Source organism: Xenopus laevis, chromosome 1L (assembly GCF_017654675.1).
Source record: "Xenopus laevis strain J_2021 chromosome 1L, Xenopus_laevis_v10.1, whole genome shotgun sequence".
Classification (NCBI taxonomy): Eukaryota; Metazoa; Chordata; class Amphibia; order Anura; family Pipidae; genus Xenopus; species Xenopus laevis.
Genome location: NC_054371.1, coordinates 124,816,907 through 124,835,897, shown reverse-complemented (window position 1 = coordinate 124,835,897; position 18,991 = coordinate 124,816,907). Strand labels below are relative to the sequence as shown.

Genomic DNA, 18,991 nt, shown 5'->3' with positions numbered 1-18,991 from the left:
GCCTCACTGTCCACCTTCCCCTTCTGTTACAGGGGAAGGAATTGACTGGCCAGTAGACACGAGAGGATCTGAGCACGGATCAGGTAAGCAGTAGATACCTGTAATCCTATTGCCCTGCCTCTGCTAGTGCCTGGTATACAAGGGTGAGTGTCTTCACTCAGTATTACTCAGCGCCCTGGATCTCGCGCGTCTCCTATGATGGGCGGAGCGGTCCTTTGCGCCTTTCTCCCTGCACTTCCTTCTCACCGCACGGACCTGATTGTGTTCAAGCTGCCTCCAGCCACTTTTGCAGCGTGGTTCCTTGGCCCTGGTTTATTTGCAACCCAGTGGGGGAATTCCACCAGTCCTATACACATGCGCTATCTCTCCCTTTAGCCACAGACAGTTCTGCTAAGGTGGACCAGGGGCATATTAGACAGTGGGTGTTGCGGCCCACCACTGCAGCAGGATTAGTATCTTAACTACTGAGGGCTATATTTTCCCTGCTATCCCCCTGCTCTCCAGCGGAACCAGATTTCAGTGGGGGAATTTTGTTTCTCTGATCAACATTCTGCTAAAAGATTTTGCTCTTTTTCCATTCTAGTAACCATGTCTGAGAGTTCCAGTGACAACCTTTTTCCAAGGACGGCAACTACTGCTACTGTAAGGTTTTAGCCTGTGCCAAATGCCACAAACATTTACCAATCCATAACAAGGAACCTTTCTGCTCCAAGTGCAAGCCACCTGAGCCTGTTCCGGAAACTCCAGTACCCAGGCCCCAGGTAAGCTTAGATACCCATGGGACTCCAGCATCCCAGGCCACACACCCACCATCCCTGGGTTCTCAATCACCTCCTCAGTGGGCTTCCCAAGCTGGCTGATTCCTTAGACAGACTCGTAGCCCGGCTAGATAATCCCAATCCCAAGCCACCCAAGCGCAGGGCTCCCTCTCCGTCTGCAGCAGACAGTTACGATGAGTCCATTGCTCTGTCTCCCCTCCCCTGGTGTCTGGGGACAAACAGTCTCTCTCTGACAGTGAACTGTCTCATAATTCGGACCAGGAGGAAGAGGATCCCCCTAAATTATCCTCTGAGACAATAGATTTATTTCCTTATTTCCTCTGTCTTAGAGAGCTTACACCTACAGGAACCCGGGACTAGCTCCAGTTCATCTTCGAGTCTCTTCAAGCGTAAGAGTTGTTCCTCCCCTTCCTTGGGGTGGGCTAATGACCACATCAACCAAACAGGCGCTTCCTCAAGCTATATCCTTTTCCATCGGATCTCATTGAGAAGTGGGACTCTCCTCCATTGGTGGATGCCCCAGTGTCACGCCTTTCTAAGAGCACAGGACTACTGGTTCCCAATGCAGCGTCTTTCAAGGATTCCATGGACAAGAAGCTGGAGGGTCTTCTGCGTTCCCTTTTTACTTGGCCTCAGCGTGGGTGAGTAGGGCTTTGCAGTCCTGGTCAGATACCCTATGCCGAGCTATTTCCTCCGGTATTCCCCGCCAGGAACTTTCCGAACTAGCTACCCATTTCAAGGAGGCTAGCGATTATTTATGCAAGGCATCCCTTGATGCAGCTCAGGTGTTTGGCCGATCCCCCGACGCTCGCTTTGGATGAAGCTTTGGACAGGACCTCTCCTTCAAGAAGTCCCTAACTTCAATTCCGTTCAAGGGATATAGCGCCTATTTGGATCCGATCTGGACAAGATCATAAGTCAGGCCACCGGAAGTAAAAGCACTTTTTTGCCCCAGCCCAAGATACGCCCTTCCTTTTGTAGGGGAAGATTTTTTCGTGGCTCTCAGAGCAAAACCTCAGTCATCCCCTCCCCGACATGCTTCTATCAGTAGAGGATGTTTTGGAGGTAAGACCAGACCCTCCTGGCAACCCCGTAAACCCTCATCTAAGCCGGCCAGCAAGCCCACTTCAGCATGACTGACTTCAGTGAAGTGACCGTAGGGGGAAGACTGTGGCACTTTGCGGACGTATGGATCGCCCTAACTCATGACTCTTGGGTACACAAGGTGGTGACTCGGGGCTACCACTTACGAGTTCTCTTCTCCCCCACCTCACCGTTTCTTTGTGTCAGGCTTCCTCAAGAACCGCTCAAGCGCTCCACGGCGCTATCGACAATTTTCTACAGTCAGACGTCATCATTCCGGGTTCCATCCAGAGAGAGATTCAAGAGCTATTACTCCAACCTGTTTGTAGTGCCCAAGAGGACTGGTCTGCCCGCCCAATCTTGGATCTGAAGGAGCTCAATATCTTCGTCCGGCCGAGGAAGTTCAAGATGGAGTCTCTCTGATCTGTCATAGCGGCGATGTCTCCAGGCCAATTTCTCACCTCCCTGGACATCAAGGACTAGTACCTTCATGTTCCCATTTTACCTCCCCATCAGATATTTTTACGCTTTGCTGTCCAAAATCAGCACTTCCAATTTACGGTTCTTCCCTTCGGACTCACCTCGGCCCTCAAAGTCTTCACGAAGATCATGGCATTAGCCACGGCACTGATCCGAACCTCTGGGGTATCCATTACTCCCTACCTAGACGATCTCCTGATCAAGGCCCCAACCTCCCTTGCAGCTCAACAAGCACTCCAGCTGACCATGGACCAGTTGCAGGAGTTGGGTTGGTACATCAACCGCGACAAGTCTTCCCTGACCCCAAGTCAATTTATGATCTTCCTGGGAATGCTCTTCAATACTAAGGCACAAACTGTGTCTCTCCCCCCCAGACAAGGTCCATCATCTACGGACCTTAGTGCGGTCTCTTGAAACCGAAACACACCGCCAAATTCTGCATGAAGGTCCTGGGAGTCATGGTGTCGACCATAGAGGCTGTTCCCTTCACACAATACCACCTCCGGGAGCTGCAATGGAACATTCTCTCAGCCTGGAAGCGCAGATCCCTACTTCAAGAGATTCGTATGTCGTACAGGACCAAAGCATCCCTTCACTGGTGGACCCATTCCATCCACCTGACCAAGGGCAGACCACTCGGGGATCCTCAGTGGCGCCTCCTCTCCACAGATGCCAGCCTATCCGGTTGGGGAGCGGTCCTGGAGGGACCTTCAGCACATGGCCTCTGGTCCCCAGCAGAGCAATGTCTACACATAAACCTTCTGGACATTCGGGCCATTCGTCTAGTCTTAGCCCACTGGCAGCATCTTCTAGCGGATCAGGCGATAAGAATCCAATCCGACAATGTCACAGCAGTAGCCTATGTCAATCACCAAGGCGGCAAAAGAAGCAGGAATGCACTAAACGAGATCGGACTCCTCTTTTGATGGGCAGAGACTTACCAAGCACACCTTTCAGCGATCTACATCCCAGGGCCCAGGAGAGTGGTCTCTAAATGACGACATTTTTCTTCAACTCACTCAAAGATGGGGGACTCCAGAGGTCGACCTCATGGCAACCCGTTACAATCGAAAGGTGCCTCTTTTCTTTGTGCGCTGCAGGGACCCTCTGGCTCTAGCAGCGGACGCCCTCACGGCTCCTTGGGACTTTGAGCTCTCCTACTCCTTCCCTCCTCTGCCTCTTCTTCCAAGAACGGTCAAGAAGTTGCAGAGGGAGCACACCACCCTCATCCTCATCGCCCCCAGCTGGCCTTGTCACACGTGGTTCTCGGACCTGGTAAGTCTATCCGTGGACGAACCATCGCCTCTTCCAGTTACTTCAGACCTTCTTTCTCAAGTACCAATTCGACATCCATGCCCAGCCAACCTCAGATTGACGGCGTGACTATTGAGACCGCGATCTTAAAGAAGAAGGGTTTCTCCAATGATGTGATCCTCACCATGAGGGCGGCTCATAAGCCAGTCTCTGCCAAAACCTACCACCGAGTCTGGTCTACCTATCACCAGTGGTGCCTGAGTCAAGGAGCCAATTTTCTCAGTTTTTCCATTGCCAATATCCCGGCCTTCCTGCAGGAGGGGCTTTCTATGGGGCTATCCTTGGGATCACTAAAATCCCAGATATCGGCCTTGTCTCTTCTGTTCCAGAGGTGCCTAGCCTTACATTCCGATGTCAGGACCTTCATTCAAGGGGTGGCTCATGTTAGGCCCCCTGTCCGGTCCCCCGTACCGACTTGGGATCTCTCCCTTGTACTACGATCCCTATAACAACCTCACTTCGAGCCCTTGTCTGCCATCTCTCTCCAATGGCTCACATGGAAGACCATTTTTCTGATGGCCATCGTGTTGGTTAGCAGGGTTTCGGAGATATCTGCTCTTTCCTGCAGATCTCCTTTCCTCATCTTTCACCAGGACAGGGTCGTTCTTGACACTATTTCATCCTTTCTCCCCAACTTGGTTTCCTCGTTCCACTAGAACCGAAAGATCACCATCCCTACCTTTTGTCCCTCTCCTTCCAACCCTAAGGAGGTGGCCCTTCACTCTCTGGATCCCATGCGACTCTCAAGTACTACCTGCATCGAGTCGGACTCCCTGTTCATCATTCCATCGGGGCTCCGCCAGGGCTCTCCTGCCACCAAGACAACCATTTCTCATTGGATTAAGCAGGCCATCCAAAGGTCTTACACAGCTCAGGGACGAAGCGCCCCAGCTAGACTCAAGGCTCATTCCACCAGGGGAATGAGCGCGTCTTGGGCTTTTCGGAATCAGGCTTCAGCTGAACAGTTATGTAAGGCTGCCACATGGACTTCCATCCATACCTTTGGAAAATTCTATCATTTTGATACCTTTGTGGCATCTGACACCCACTATGGCAGGAAGGTACTACAAGCCGTGGTGGCTAGTTCCACATAGGCCTCTACCTCCCGCCCGTATCTTTTGGGACAGTTTTGGTATGTCCCCATTGTTCCTGTGTCCCCCAAGCAGACTAAGGAGAAAAGGAGATTTTGTTATATTCACCGTTAAATCTCTTTCTCTCCAGTCGTTGGGGGATACAGGACTTCCCTCCCTGGTGAGGCCTTCACGTGGGTGCTAGACATGGGTGCTTTTCTTGTATATAGTTCTTAAGGCTTCATGTCTATTGGTTACCTCCTGTTACGTGCTTTGGTACGAACTAGGCTGGCTCCGCCTGGGAGCTGGGGTATAGCAGGAGGAGGAGGGATCAGTTTGTTTCTTTTTTGTTGTGTCCTGCCTCCTAGTGGTGCATGCTATACTCATTGTTCCTGTGTCCCCCAAGCGACTGGAGAGAAAGAGATTTAACGGTGAGTATCACAAAATCTCCTTTTTTTTTTTATTCAGGTTTCAGATTGTTCACCAGAAATAGATTTTTTTTCAATTGATTTCCATTTTTTATTTTTGACCATTTTTCGAAAATTGAAGATTAAAGTTTTTTGGTTTTTTTTCAAACATGTTTTTATTTATTTATTACACACATGAAATTTGTTTTCATTTTGCAGTTACGTGTATAGAAAGAACAAGCATTACGGTTTTTCCAACAGTTTTCAACAATGATTTTTCAGTGATATATAATTACATTTCAAAACATACAGCTCAAAATATAGTATATGATCCTATGTAGGACTCGATGGGTACATTGCCAATAGTCTGTTTATCTGATGACTCCTGGGGGGTGAGAAAACCAGTCTTTCCTGTACACATTGCCAGTTATTGAGGTATTGGGATGCCTCCACCACAAGTTGGTGTTCTCTAAGGGTTTCTTCGTCGTACCATGTTGTTTATCTTAATGTATAGACCGTAAGATATCTAGTATGGTGTGGGAGTGTATATATGTTATCCATGTATTAAAGAATTTTGTTGTGTTGTGCTCTTTTCTGGTTATTGCTTCCAACCAATACTTATGAAATAGGTGATGTCGTTTTTGTTTCGCTATCAATATAGACGGGGATTCCAGAGTCAACCATTGTTGTAATAACGTTTTTCTAGCTGCTGCAGCTAGTCTGCCAATCATGTTTTTCTCTGGTTTTGATAGTTGGGTATAATTTGTGGTGTAACTGAATAATGCCCATTCAATTTGTGATTGGATAGGTTTCCCAGTCATCTGTTCGCCATATGTGGCTACTTCTTGCCAAAAGGTCTGTAGTTTTGAACATGACCAAAGGTTGTGTATTTAATCGGCTCTTGGTGAGCGGCATCTTAGGCAGTTATCAGAGGAGAGATTTCCCATTTTATAACTTCTAATTGGGGTAAAATAGGAGTTATGCAATATTTGGTGAGACATCTCTTGATATCTACTCGCTGGGAGTAATTTCATTATTTTTGTGTGTTGTTTTAAAATATCTGATTTTGTTACTTCTGGAATATCTTTGATCCATTTAAAGGTTGAGTTTTCTTCATCTTCTAAATTTATTACTGTTCGTATAGTCTGATATAGTTGTGACGTTGTTTGTTTGGTGTCAGTGTTTTTCCATAATTTGTTTAATGGGCCATCTTTGTCTCTATCTGATAATTGGGTAATAGTATGGGCTGCAAAATGAATGAGTTGTAGTCTCAGAAATATATGTGGTGAAGTAAACGGGTATTTTTCTGTTAGTTGTGTTTGAGTGATTATTAAAATGATCATCATTTAGTAAGTCTTTAAGGATATAAAGTCCATTGTTACGCCATTGTAAAATTATTGGGTTTCGTATGCCTATTGGGAATTGTTTATTCCCTATCCAAGTTAAATATGGAGATATGTATGGTGATAGACCCTGTTTTTTCCTAGTTGAGTGCCATGCTTTATATGTGTCTGCAAATGAAGGGTTATCACGTATGTGTGATGGGGTTTCGGTTGGTGACATGTGTAAGAGTTTATTGAGGGAATCATTTTTGCTTAAATATTTTATTTAAATATTTGTAACGAGGGCCAGATTTGGTGAGGTGAAAATGTGTGGGGGCCGACCATTCAGCCCGACATTTTTTGAACCATTAACATTAAATTACAGGAATCGAGTAATCGTAGCAGTAATATTTGGGCACATTAGTTAAATGATCTGCCACTTGGTCTATACTGCTGCTTGTGTGCTGAAGGTATTAACAATAGACACGTACTGGAACGTAGTGACGACATAATTCTTTAGTTGACTGTACTGGCACGTCAGTACGTCTATTGACACCTTCAGCCATAAAGAAGTATGTGAGGTTGGCGCATCTACCTCCTATGTGCCTTAATATTACTGCTATGGGATTCCTGATCGCACTGTGCTGGGGGGCCTCATTATTATTATTAATTTCATGATGGAGGCTGAGGGCCGGTAAATTTGAAAATAGGGCCGCACTTTGGACATGCCTGCTCTGGTGTTTGTGTCTGTAAAAGTTCAGAATCTGCACCTGGAATACTGAGCTGCCAATTTGCAACATTTAGTTGATACATTTCTCCAGAGCTGGGGAGTATTAGCAACTATTGTATCAATTCTAAAAGCTGCCTTTAATGAGAGACAGGGATTCTGCTCAGCTGGGACAAAGATAAGAAATGTATCCACTAAATGTATCCATTTAGAACAGTTTACAGAGTCTGTGACTCAGCAGCTTCAAAAAAAAACATAAGAATGAAATTTTAACATTCAATATTAGAAAAACAGTCACAAATACAAAATATAAAGTAGTTTAAAACAAAATCTTCTGGTGAACAACAGAACTGAAAATAATGGTGCAAGGTGGACAACCCCTCTGAACATATTTAGCATGTAGACGTAACTAAAACCAAGTTTCTAGATAGCGCAAGTGCGCTGTTTAAATAAATGGTTGTAGGATTTTTTTCAGTTCTTGTCCACATTAAAGGTCTAAACTTTGCACAGGACCACAATTACTTTATGTGTTACAGGGACTTTATCACATAGATAAGTGGGTCATGCAAAATAGTCTAATACTTTTTAAACCTTAGATTCACTCACGAGTTCTTTCCTCCTGCCCTGTACCTCTCCTTCCACACCCACCTCAGGTTACCCCCTCCTTTACATTCTGTTTCATTTAATCAATATTTTAACACTTTTCAAAGTCTGTATATATAACCTGCCTAACTGCTAGTTGATCCAGAGGAAGGCAAAGCCTTGAAGCCTCCGAGGGGAAAAATTCCTTCCTGAGTCTAAGATGGCAATCGGACTAGTCCCTGGATCAACTTGTACTATGAGCTATCTTCCATAACCCTGTATTCCCTCATTTGCTTAAAAGCCATCCAACCCCTTTTTAAAGCTATCTAATGCATTAGCCAGCAAAAATGATTCAGTAAGAGAATTCTCTTTCAGCTTTCACTGTAAAAAAATCCCGTCTGAATATTTAGACAGAACCTCCTTTCTTCTAATTGGAATGGCTGACCTTGTGTCAGCTTGCAAGGATCTACTGGTAAATAAAGCATTAGAGAGATTATTATAAGATCCCCTTATATATTTATACATAATTATATCACCCCTTAAAAAAGAACTAAACCCTAAAATTGAGTGGCTAAAAATGCCATATTTTATATACTGAACTTATTTACCAGCCTAAAGTTTCAGCTTCTCAATAGCAGCAATGATCCAAGACTTCAAACTTGTTAAAGGGGGTCACCATCTTGGAAAGTGACACTCACATGCTCAGTGGGCTCTGAGCAGCTGTCAAGAAGCTAAGATTAGGGGTTGTCGCAAATTTGCAAGCAGAAAATGAGGGCCTGTAATATAAGGTGATGCTACAAGGCTGATTATTAAATTCTGATGCTAGTTGCACTGGTTTCTGTGCTGCCATGTAGTAATTATCTGTATTAATTACAGCCTTATATCGTGACATTTCTATTCTATGTGTACTGTATGGTCCCTATGCTCAGTAAGTGACAGCAGCACAGAGCATGTGCAGAGAATCAGCAGAAAAGAAGATGGGGAGCTACTGGGGCATCTTTGGAGGCACAGATCTTTACTGCTAAAGGGCTGTGGTTGCCTTGAGCTGGTACAGAAGCACAAAACATAATGTAAAACATTTCTACCTACTTCTTTAGTTAAGCTTTAGTTCTCCATTAAGCACCTCTTCTCCAGCGTGAACAACCCCAGCTTGGCCAGTCTTTCCTCATAGCTATGATTTTTCATACCTTTTACCAGCTTAGTTGTCCTCCAGTACAGTACACAGAATAAAATATATAAGCTTCCCCACAACACTAAGATTTATGTGTCGGTGTTCACCAAGGAGCTCCTTCTTCGATTATGTTCTAATATCCTCATGTAAGATCTGTCATGTTAAACCACCATTATATTATATTCATATCTGCTTCACATTATAGATAGACAATAAATATGAATGCACAACTGTCTGTTGCTGCTAAAGGGACCTTATATATAGTATTATTTTATCTTCTAGATATGGGCCCACCTCATCATCACCAAGGTCACAGAATGCCACATCCCAATATGAATGAACATCCTCCGTGGGGTGGACCACAACACCCAGACTTTGGCCCTCCACCTCATGGTTTTAATGGACAGCCTCCTCACATGCGGAGACAGGGCCCTCCCCACATTAACCACGATGACCCCAGTCTGGTCCCCAATGTACCATACTTTGACTTACCGGCTGGTCTGATGGCTCCTCTAGTTAAGGTGAGTGTTTCTCCTATCTGTATTGGCTTTGTAGCAGAATGGAAATTGGTTGCTGTGTTTGTGTTTTTTGATTTGTCCGTGGCACAGGAATATCTTCCTCCATTCATTGTGAATGGGTATTGCAATGTGCCTTAACCTGATGGGCATATTACTGAAAAATATGGGGCTGTGAGTTCTACACAGTTTGAGTGTTACACCATTGTCACCAGGCAGGACTTGTACATTATGGCGATTTCCATTTGCTTTGAATGTGGCAGACATCTAGAGTCTTGGTCCATTCCCATGTAGCAACAGCACACTACAAATCTTTTTTTGTGCCATTACCATGGACTGTTATGCATTGAGTTAATGCAGTAAAGGGCTGCAGCTCTTTGGGGAAAAGATATACTGAATAGCTGTAGCGGTACAAATAAGTGGAATGTCAATTGTTTTCTCTGAATGTTCCCTGTGCAACTCTGATGACTCTTGTTTTACAGTTGGAAGATCATGAATACAAACCCCTGGACCCTAAGGATATTAGGCTTCCTCCTCCAATGCCTCCAAGTGAGAGGCTTTTGGCTGCTGTTGAGGCATTTTACAGTCCTCCTTCACATGACAGACCCCGTAACAGGTGTGGAGTCAATTCTAGCAGTACTTGTTGGATGTTATATTATGCAATACAATCGCTACTGTCCATCGTAGTGACACTGTCGAGTGTTTGATTTGTTTATATTTTTGATTATCCACTAAATTCCTAAAAGATCACTAACAAGTGCTTAGAATATCCTGTCTATTTAATGAAGGAAGCTAAAATCACTGGGATGCCAAGTTGCTAGGCACCCGGGGATTGTAATTGTATATACCTTCTATCCAGGGCTGGTTTGCCTCTTCCTCAAAAAAAATAAATAAATCCATAATGAACTTGTGGGCTGTTTGCCGAACTCTGTGCCAACATATTGTTTATCTTCCCTCGAGGGCTTGGGTGAGTACATACCCTCCTTGCTCTGCTCAGAGAAAAACCCCAATATGATGAGACTGCATAAAATGTATTCCTTTTATGAGGATTTCTCCTAATATAAGTGTCTGAATGATTCTGCACAAACCCAAGTACAGATTTCACATGCTGCACCAGGGTGGCAAAAGTAAAGCATTCACATCCCAAGTGAAAATAAAAGCGTCCCAGACAAAGTATGATAACTTGGAATTGCTATAAGGTCAGGTCAAAAGATATTGTGTTCACTTATTTTCCTGCAATTGTCATGTAACAGTGACTTGTTAATTAAATGGAAAAAAATATTCATTAACAAATCCTATTCTTTTCCATTCTGAATTTATCAGTGATGTTTTAATGTGCTTTCCTTATTTAGTGAGGGTTGGGAGCAAAATGGCCTTTATGAATTTTTCCGAGCCAAGATGAGAGCTCGACGTAGGAAAGGACAAGACAAACGTAACAGGTATGTAACAGGGAAGGAGTTCATCTTAAAGCTAAAGAGAGATTTTGTAAATCTAAGAAGTGCATGCAAATGGAAACTAAACCTCTAATAGACATATGTTGCATAATATTTTATGGTTTTGACTGTAAATGTGTTCACATTGCTAGTAAACTCATTATGTGATAAACTTTTTCATCCTCCCACAATTGCTCTAAAGTACCAGCAAGTTGCAAAATGTCACTGACACTGATATTTCACAAGTCAGAGAGTATTTTAATTGAAATTCTGTTGACCAATATGGTATACAGCAATGTTTATATACAGTGCTATGTTTCTTAGCAGGCCCTCAAGATCTCAGAGCCGCTCAAAGAGTCCAGAACAATCATCTCCACGTTCCAACTCCAGATCTTCCTCCCGCTCTTATTCTAGATCTCGCTCTAGATCACGCTCCCGTTCCAGATCTTACTCCAGGTCAAGATCCAGGTGAAATATGACTCTCTGCTTCCCAAAAATGCTTTAACAAGTAGAACAAAAGCAGTGGTTGTTGCAGTCAAGTCATAATGTATAAGGACAAAACACTGATGATGTGATTCATTTTTATGCTTCTAATTTATAGCAAACTTTTATGGTATTTTAAATTAGCATAACAATGATTAAAATGTTAGTATTTTTGTGCCTTTCCTCTACTCTTGTTTTGCTTCTTGACTAAAATTATTCATTGTTTTGTTGGTCTTCCTGCTTTAGGAGCAGAAGCAGGTCTCAATCATCCAGAAGTCGCTCAAGGTCCCGTTCTCGGTCGAAATCTTTTTCACCGGAGAGAAGGCGGCGATCAAGATCTCGTAGTGCAACCCCACCGTACGTATGCTGTGCTTGCCTTAAATATTTAGTTACTGTTTTCTGCCCCCTGAATGCATAGCTTAGTAGTTGGTAGAATACAGATGATGCAGGTTTGCCTCCTTAGTTTGATCATTATTAATGAAATTGTTCATTCTTTGTCCAGTCACTGCATGGTATTAAGGTATTATCTTTTGGGAACACAAAAATCAGCCAGAATGGAAATTGTCTGCTGGTGTGGAGGGTGTTTATTTTTGTGTGTTCATGTGTATTTTGAAATACAGTTGATATATATCACTCTTATATCTGCAGTATCTTTTTTTTTTTTTCCACTGTATACTGTGGATTGTATTGCTGTTTAATAACTTGTGATCTGTTCCTATTTAGTTCCTCTTCAGGTTTAGGTTCTGGACCAGCAGGGCCTGTGCCCAATGTCCGTTTGGGAGAGGAAAACAAGGGTCATCAAATGTTAGTAAAAATGGGTAAGAAGTGATCAACACTTATATTTCTTATAACCAGCAATTAAAAAAAGTATGATATCCTATATAATAAAGTTGAAGTGTCTCTGCGTCCAGTCCCTGTGTCCGTGGGATTGCGCTACTGCGCATGTGCTCCATGGACCGTCTCTAGCGAATTTTTTTTAGACTAGAACAATTCTTTTTTTTTATAAATGTTTGACTACATATGTTCTAGCTCCCGTTTTAACGGGTTTAATGTCTTATAATAATAATATATATATATATATATATATAACGTTAAATTAACGTGTTTAATTATAGTGAGTGGGTGCTGGATGTTTGTTTGTTTTTGCTCCTGACGAAGATCCCTGTGGGGGATCGAAACGTTGAGGCTTTATAATAAAACATTTTTTGTTTTTTCACTAAAACCCTGTGAGTGCCGCAATCCTTTTTCACTGCTTATTTCCCATGCTGGCACCCAGGTATTAATTTTGTCTACGGAGTGCACCATTCCTTTGGATATATATATATTTGCCAGAGACGGTCCATGGGGCACATGCGCAGTAGCGCAATCCCACGGACACAGGGACTGGACGCATATCCCCTTTTGAACCATCTTTAGTTTGATTGGTTGTTTTTTCTCAGAAGTACACATAGGCCTTTGTAATAACACAGGTCCCACAAAGAGGAAGGCATCAGTCATGGTTTTGCTGCCTAATTTTGGTTCTTATCCAGCAGAATCACCATGTAGGCAGCTTGGATCCCTTTTTCAGTGCCTGCTAATGCAGACATAGTTTGCATACATATAGCCCCATGTGGTACTACTCTAATTGTATTTTTTCATCTGCTTAAACTGAATTTTTTTCATCTACTTTTCTGTCATAAAGTTAGACCAGTTAAGACTTCCCAGTGGCGGTGATTAGTGGCATTTCAGTAGCTCCATATGGTAGCTTGTCCATGTAGTGTCAGATATGTTATCCAAATGTTTTCAGTCCAACAATGGACCCACTACATTATCAGTGTTGAACAACTTAATTGAAAACATTCATGCTCCAAATATGCTAGAATAGATACCATTCTATGTAAGGAAAAACATAGCCATGCGCTGGATGGGGCCCCCAACCTCCAACAATCAAGACTTGGAAACGATTAGTTCACAAGGCGATCTTAAACTGACCTATGAAGCTAGAGGGACGCAGTCCAGATATGAAGAAATCTGGACCTATGTTGTGAGGCGTATCTAAACTAAAAATTCACTCTCTAGCTCTGTCAATTGCTCCTTATTGTACCGAAATACTGTCACTGTACATCTGTTACTGATGTATCGCTCACTATTTGCTTCCACTTGCTACACCCCCTAAACTGTAATAGTCTTGGCTGAATGCATGTTATTAATTATCACTAAAAAAGTTACCTTTAAAAAAAAAAAAAGCATGCATTCTGAGTATGATGTGAAAGTACATGTGTTAAAGAAGACTCTCACTGTGTGATTCAGTACTTAATGCATTGGTGCAATATGGCATAGGAAGTGACACTTTTAAAAGGAGTATCTTCATGAACATTCTTCTCTTCCTTATACCAGGATGGAGTGGGGCAGGTGGGCTTGGTGCCAATGAGCAGGGGATCCAGGACCCCATTAAAGGAGGAGACATTCGGGACAAATGGGACCAGTACAAGGGCGTTGGCGTCTCACTCGATGACCCATATGAAAATTACCGCAGGAACAAAAGCTACTCCTTCATTGCCCGTATGAAAGCCAGGGATGAAAGTGAGTGCTGCTATTGTGTAACATATACTATGAACACCGTATAACTCCGTTGTGCTCCCTGTGTTCTCTACTTATAACCGGCATCCAAGTATTAATATTGGCAAGTCCGTTTATTAGCCGATTAGTAGCCATTACCTGACCATGTGGCTATATGGGACTTACTTTACTGTTACACAATAGTGCAAGAGCTAATCGGGGCCTTTGGAGTGTTATCTATATTCATTCATTATTCATTTATCAACAGATTTTAAAGCAGGAGGACCCTTTCCCCCTGGTTCTGCACCTCAAGGTAAACTGTTTAAATGTATTTTGTATATTTAATATCTTTAACTGGGAAAGTATGAAATAAAAACATTATTTAAGCCTGCTTTAACTGAGCCCTTCCACTGCAGCCAAAAAGACTGTGCCACATGTTGCTGGAAAAAACAGGCTGCATTAAAGGCCAGTAAATGAAGGCTTTGTAGCTATTAATTGATGATAGGGCAACTTGCCAACCTTTTTTTGCCCCCTCTTCCTAGTTGGCATCTGTAAATTTCACCTTTGCTAATGTTACACACATTCATTTTATTAGTCTCCTAAATGAATCTGAAGAAAATAGCGCGCTCTGCATCTTGGGCAAAATTATCGTCAAAAGTAATTTTAATCTTTTTTTTTTTTTTCCTTTAGCGAAACGAGAGGGGCCCGATCCCCCAGAACAGGAATGAAGCCGAATACTCATTGTAGCCTGATTAAGTACCTGATACTTATGGGGGATAATGGGTACTTGGGAAATGCTACTGAACACCCCAATCCCACAGGACACAGAAAGATCATTTGATGAACTGTTGAACATTTAAATTTTGTAATTGTTGCTCTCTTTGAAAACATCAGTATTGTAAAACACCAGAGAAGATTTCCCATATCACATCATGCTAATTTAATAACCCTACAAGGTATTTAAAGTGTGGTAGTACTGTATAATCTCACAGTCTTGGCATTTTTGAAATGGTGTGGGGCAAGCACAAGATATCTACTGTGCCTCAGAACCCCTTCAATCCGAGTTGAGGAATATTGCATCTTGGGATTGCATTATGGGATTCGACTGAGAGAACAGGACAGACTGACTTCTCATGCTTAACCTTTTTTTGTGGCTGCAGTTTACCAGCAATTTCATCTCCTCTCTCTTTCCCAGCAGACTTTTTAAATCCACTTTTAGATTTTCTTTTCTTATTGGCCTTACTTAATCGTATGAGAAAGCAATACTGGCCCAAATCCGTTTAGAGAGGGTAAACAACTGCTTTATGAACTAGTTTTAAGAGACACTGCTGTTAATGATTCTGCCATTGTATCCCTTAATACTGATTTAGTATCACAGTTGAGCCTGGGTTTTCCGTGTTTTAGTAAAATTTGATATTGCACCTTCTGTTTATACAGTGTGTGCGTCTCATCATCTTTTGTAAAATAAAAAATTGTAGACTTGATTTTGCAATTTATTTAATGGCATTTATATCACAAAGCTTCTGTAGGGGTTTTCCATTAGCACACAGGAAAAAAGGTTATTGCACCTTTGAAGCTGTATTTCTGGCTGCTTCTGATTTAGAATCAGGGAAAAAGAGGCACTGTATCTGTCTTCTCTCCGTCCATTTTGTACAAGTAGTTATCCTTTGGGGCTGATCATATAATACCTCAGTAGGCCTATTTCATTGTTCAAAGACCAGTTCTGCTTAAATGTTTCCATACAAGTGCCGTCTCTCTCTAAGCACTGGCTTTTGTTCTTTCCTTCTCTCATACTTAAGGGGGACTCTTTAAACCCTACAGACTTAAGTAGAACCACATATACCCCTACGTCAAGCACTCAAGGTCCCAGGACTAGTGGGTGTTATTGCTACTTTTTATTACTCATTTTTCTATTCAGGTTCTCCTCCATTCATATGCCAGTCACTTATTCAAATCAATGGATGGTTGCTAGGGTCATTTGGACTCTAGCAAACGAGAGCTGCTGAATAAAAAGCTAAATAACTCAAAAGCCAAAAATAATAGAACATGAAAACCAATTCCAAATTATCTCAAATATCACTCTCTATATGAACAACACCTTTAAAATCATATTGCTAATGATTTTTGGACACTCATTCTGCTGTAAGAATGTGATGCAGTTAATTGATACCTATATTTTGTGTTCTTAGAGTGGCAGATGGATTGGAGTTTGCTGCAGGATGGAGTTTTTCTTGGGTAGGAGACAGTGGCTCAGTTTCGAGTTGTCCCACTGTTATAAATTTGTATTATGTGGGAATTGATAAACCACCAGGCAGTTTGACCAGTGTTGGCTGTACTGTATGTGTGACACCAACTGAGGCCAGTTTAGACACACAATCCTACAGATTGCAGGCAGTCTATCTAATCAGAGAATTCTACCTGCCAATGTTTTTATGTTGCCTGGGTTGGCAGATGTGGAAGTGGAGCTGTGACTGTAAAGGTGGCCATACACAGGGCAGATTGAAGCTGCCGATATCTGTCCATTTGACCAGGGGTGTCCAAACTTTTTGAAACGAGGGCCAGATTCGCTGAGGTGAAAATGTGTGGGGGGCCGACCATTCAGTTTAACATTAAATGCAAATTAACTATTTTATGAGATTAAACAAATAACTTGCCTCAGCCTGCACTAATGTGAAGGGTGATGCTGAGCTCTTGCTATAAACCTGTGTATGATTTAATCTGCCTTTAAAGGCACGTAGTATTACTTATGAATGATGGCAAGGGTACTAGCAAAGTACCTTGAGATTATATAAACACCAAAGAAAATCTGTCTTATGATACCTTCTGTTAGCAGCAGCTCTTTCATTCAAGGTTCTTTTATAAGCTATTTATATTTTGGTATCATTCACTTAAAATTGTTCCAGCACCAATATATTTTGTGATATAAGCTATCATTTTTGGAATAAGTTGTAATACGTGCAATTGTATTACAGACCTAGTTTAGTATATATTGTTTTTCTAAAGCAGAGGTAAACAGTATCTTAGCTGCATAGATCCCACATTGTAAATACAGTCACCCATCCATCAGACACTCACTGTAACTCTCGGATACACAGTAATACACTGCTAGATATAACCATATCTATATTAAAGCATACACTTTCTATCAGCTTTTAAAGAAAACCTGCAGACCACCACTGACTTCAAGCCTCCCCAGAGACAGGAAAATGTTTGTCATATGTATAAACTTTAGGCTCTTCATTACCACTGTAGACTCTACTACTGACTGGCAGTTCTGCGCCGATCTCACATACGCAGCTATACGTCTTGAGCACTGAAGGTGAATAGACGCAACTGACGTATTATTATTGAAGACTGTACTACTGGCACGTGACGCGCCGCTCTCTCGCTTACTTCTTTACTGAACTACTGGCACATCAGTTTGTCTATTCACCTCCAGCACTAAAGACGTGAAAGCGGCGCGTCAATGCCAAACCGTAGTACACTCTATTTGCTTGCACATTCAGCACCGCTGAGGCCTGTACAATACTACTGTTTTTGGACTCCAAAAGTCTAGATTCCTATATTTCGTATTCAGCACCGCGGGGGAATACTTCTACCTTAGACAGGCCGCATAAGTGTTAATTTCCTGAGAGATACTGCAGGCCGCAATGGCCCGCGCACCACACGTTGGACATGCCTGCTTTAGACTGATTCAGCAGCTTATCTGCCAGTGTATGGGGGCTTCCCTGATCGATATCAGGCCAAAAATTGGCTAGATATCGAACGCGCATATTAGATTTTTCCTGCAATCGAGGACCTCATCGGCTAGTTGATGCAGTCCTACGACCCGTCAGCGCCCATTCCCTTTGTATAATACGATCATTTGGGCCTAGGGCTAAATGTTTGGATTAACCTGAAATCGCCCTGTCAATGGTGGATATATCAGGGAAAGATACACCCGTTTGGGGAAACAAGGTTTCAAAACAAGTCTGGGAAAATCAGAGGCCCTTTGATTATTGCAGCCAAAGAATTAATCTTTTCCTGTCCTATAACAATCACATTGTCATAGGACAGGAAGTATCTCTCTTGTGAAGCCCTGTTCAATGTTTTTAAATGTAACCTGGAATAAAGCTTGTTGATTTAAAGGAACCGCTGCTTGGACACACTACTTAACTTTTCTTTGGCTGCATGAATATAATTGGCTGTATGGGAGACCAGCGTGTGGAGGAGTTAACAGCGGGAGGTGCGCCCTAAGTGAGGAATAGCGGATACGGACATGAGTTGTACTGGAATTAACCCTTTGATTATTGGATACCAACCCCACAGATTGGAATGTACCATTCCCCTTTAATAAAAACACAATCAGATATCAAATTTCAAGGAATCATATTGCCTCGGAACCATAAAGACTTATACAAGTTGAACATCAGACAGCACGCCATTGACCAAATAGCACAAGAAATAAATAAATGGCTAAAATTATACTTTTTCCCAAACTCCTCTACAAAAACTCAAATGTTACCATCCCGAATCTCACCACATCACTGCAAATGACTAATGAAAACAATAAGAACTTTTCACCTTCAACAAATCAAATCAAATGGGTCAATCTCCCAAATGTACCTGAATACAATGCAACAGCATTATTGCAATATGCAGGCGACTGGCTCCAACTGACGAACTACAATTGCCCCAAGAGGAGGCCTATCAATGAATTATCACCTACATGCCCCTAATAGGAACATCCCACAAGCTGTTCAAAATAACCCTCTATTTATTCACACTTATAAAGCATGGCAAATCACTGGTTGGGGATCACTTTCTAGAACCAGGGCACACTTGAGACGTTTACCTGCTGGCTTCCTGGTAGAATGGTCTCATTGTAATTGTAATCCTGGGCACAGATGAATTGTACTGCTCCTATCCTGGGAATTACTGGTCTACATGTAGACATCCAGAACTCCAGTGACAGAGCAAAATATGTGAGTTATAGACAAGATTTTTAATCACCAATTCTATGCAAATTTTATGCTATTTATTATACTGAATTTCACAAATTTTTACACTGGATGGCCAAAAATTTTTATTGCAGAATTATTTTTTTT

The 18,991-nt window shown here is 42.4% G+C and overlaps 1 protein-coding gene across 1 annotated transcript in view; it reads left to right on the top strand.

Moving 5' to 3' along the window:
• Positions 1 to 15,381, top strand: part of cherp.L (calcium homeostasis endoplasmic reticulum protein L homeolog) — a gene marked incomplete at its 5' end in the record, with an annotated part of 32,459 nt that extends 17,078 nt beyond the window's left edge. Inside the window, 9 exon segments of the mRNA NM_001094045.1 lie at positions 9,218 to 9,456; positions 9,933 to 10,066; positions 10,803 to 10,889; positions 11,208 to 11,351; positions 11,613 to 11,723; positions 12,090 to 12,184; positions 13,743 to 13,928; positions 14,173 to 14,217; positions 14,595 to 15,381. Of these exon segments, the coding sequence (NP_001087514.1) occupies positions 9,218 to 9,456; positions 9,933 to 10,066; positions 10,803 to 10,889; positions 11,208 to 11,351; positions 11,613 to 11,723; positions 12,090 to 12,184; positions 13,743 to 13,928; positions 14,173 to 14,217; positions 14,595 to 14,632 (1,079 nt within the window). The 3' untranslated portion in view covers positions 14,633 to 15,381.
• Between the last annotated feature and the right edge of the window lie 3,610 nt (positions 15,382 to 18,991).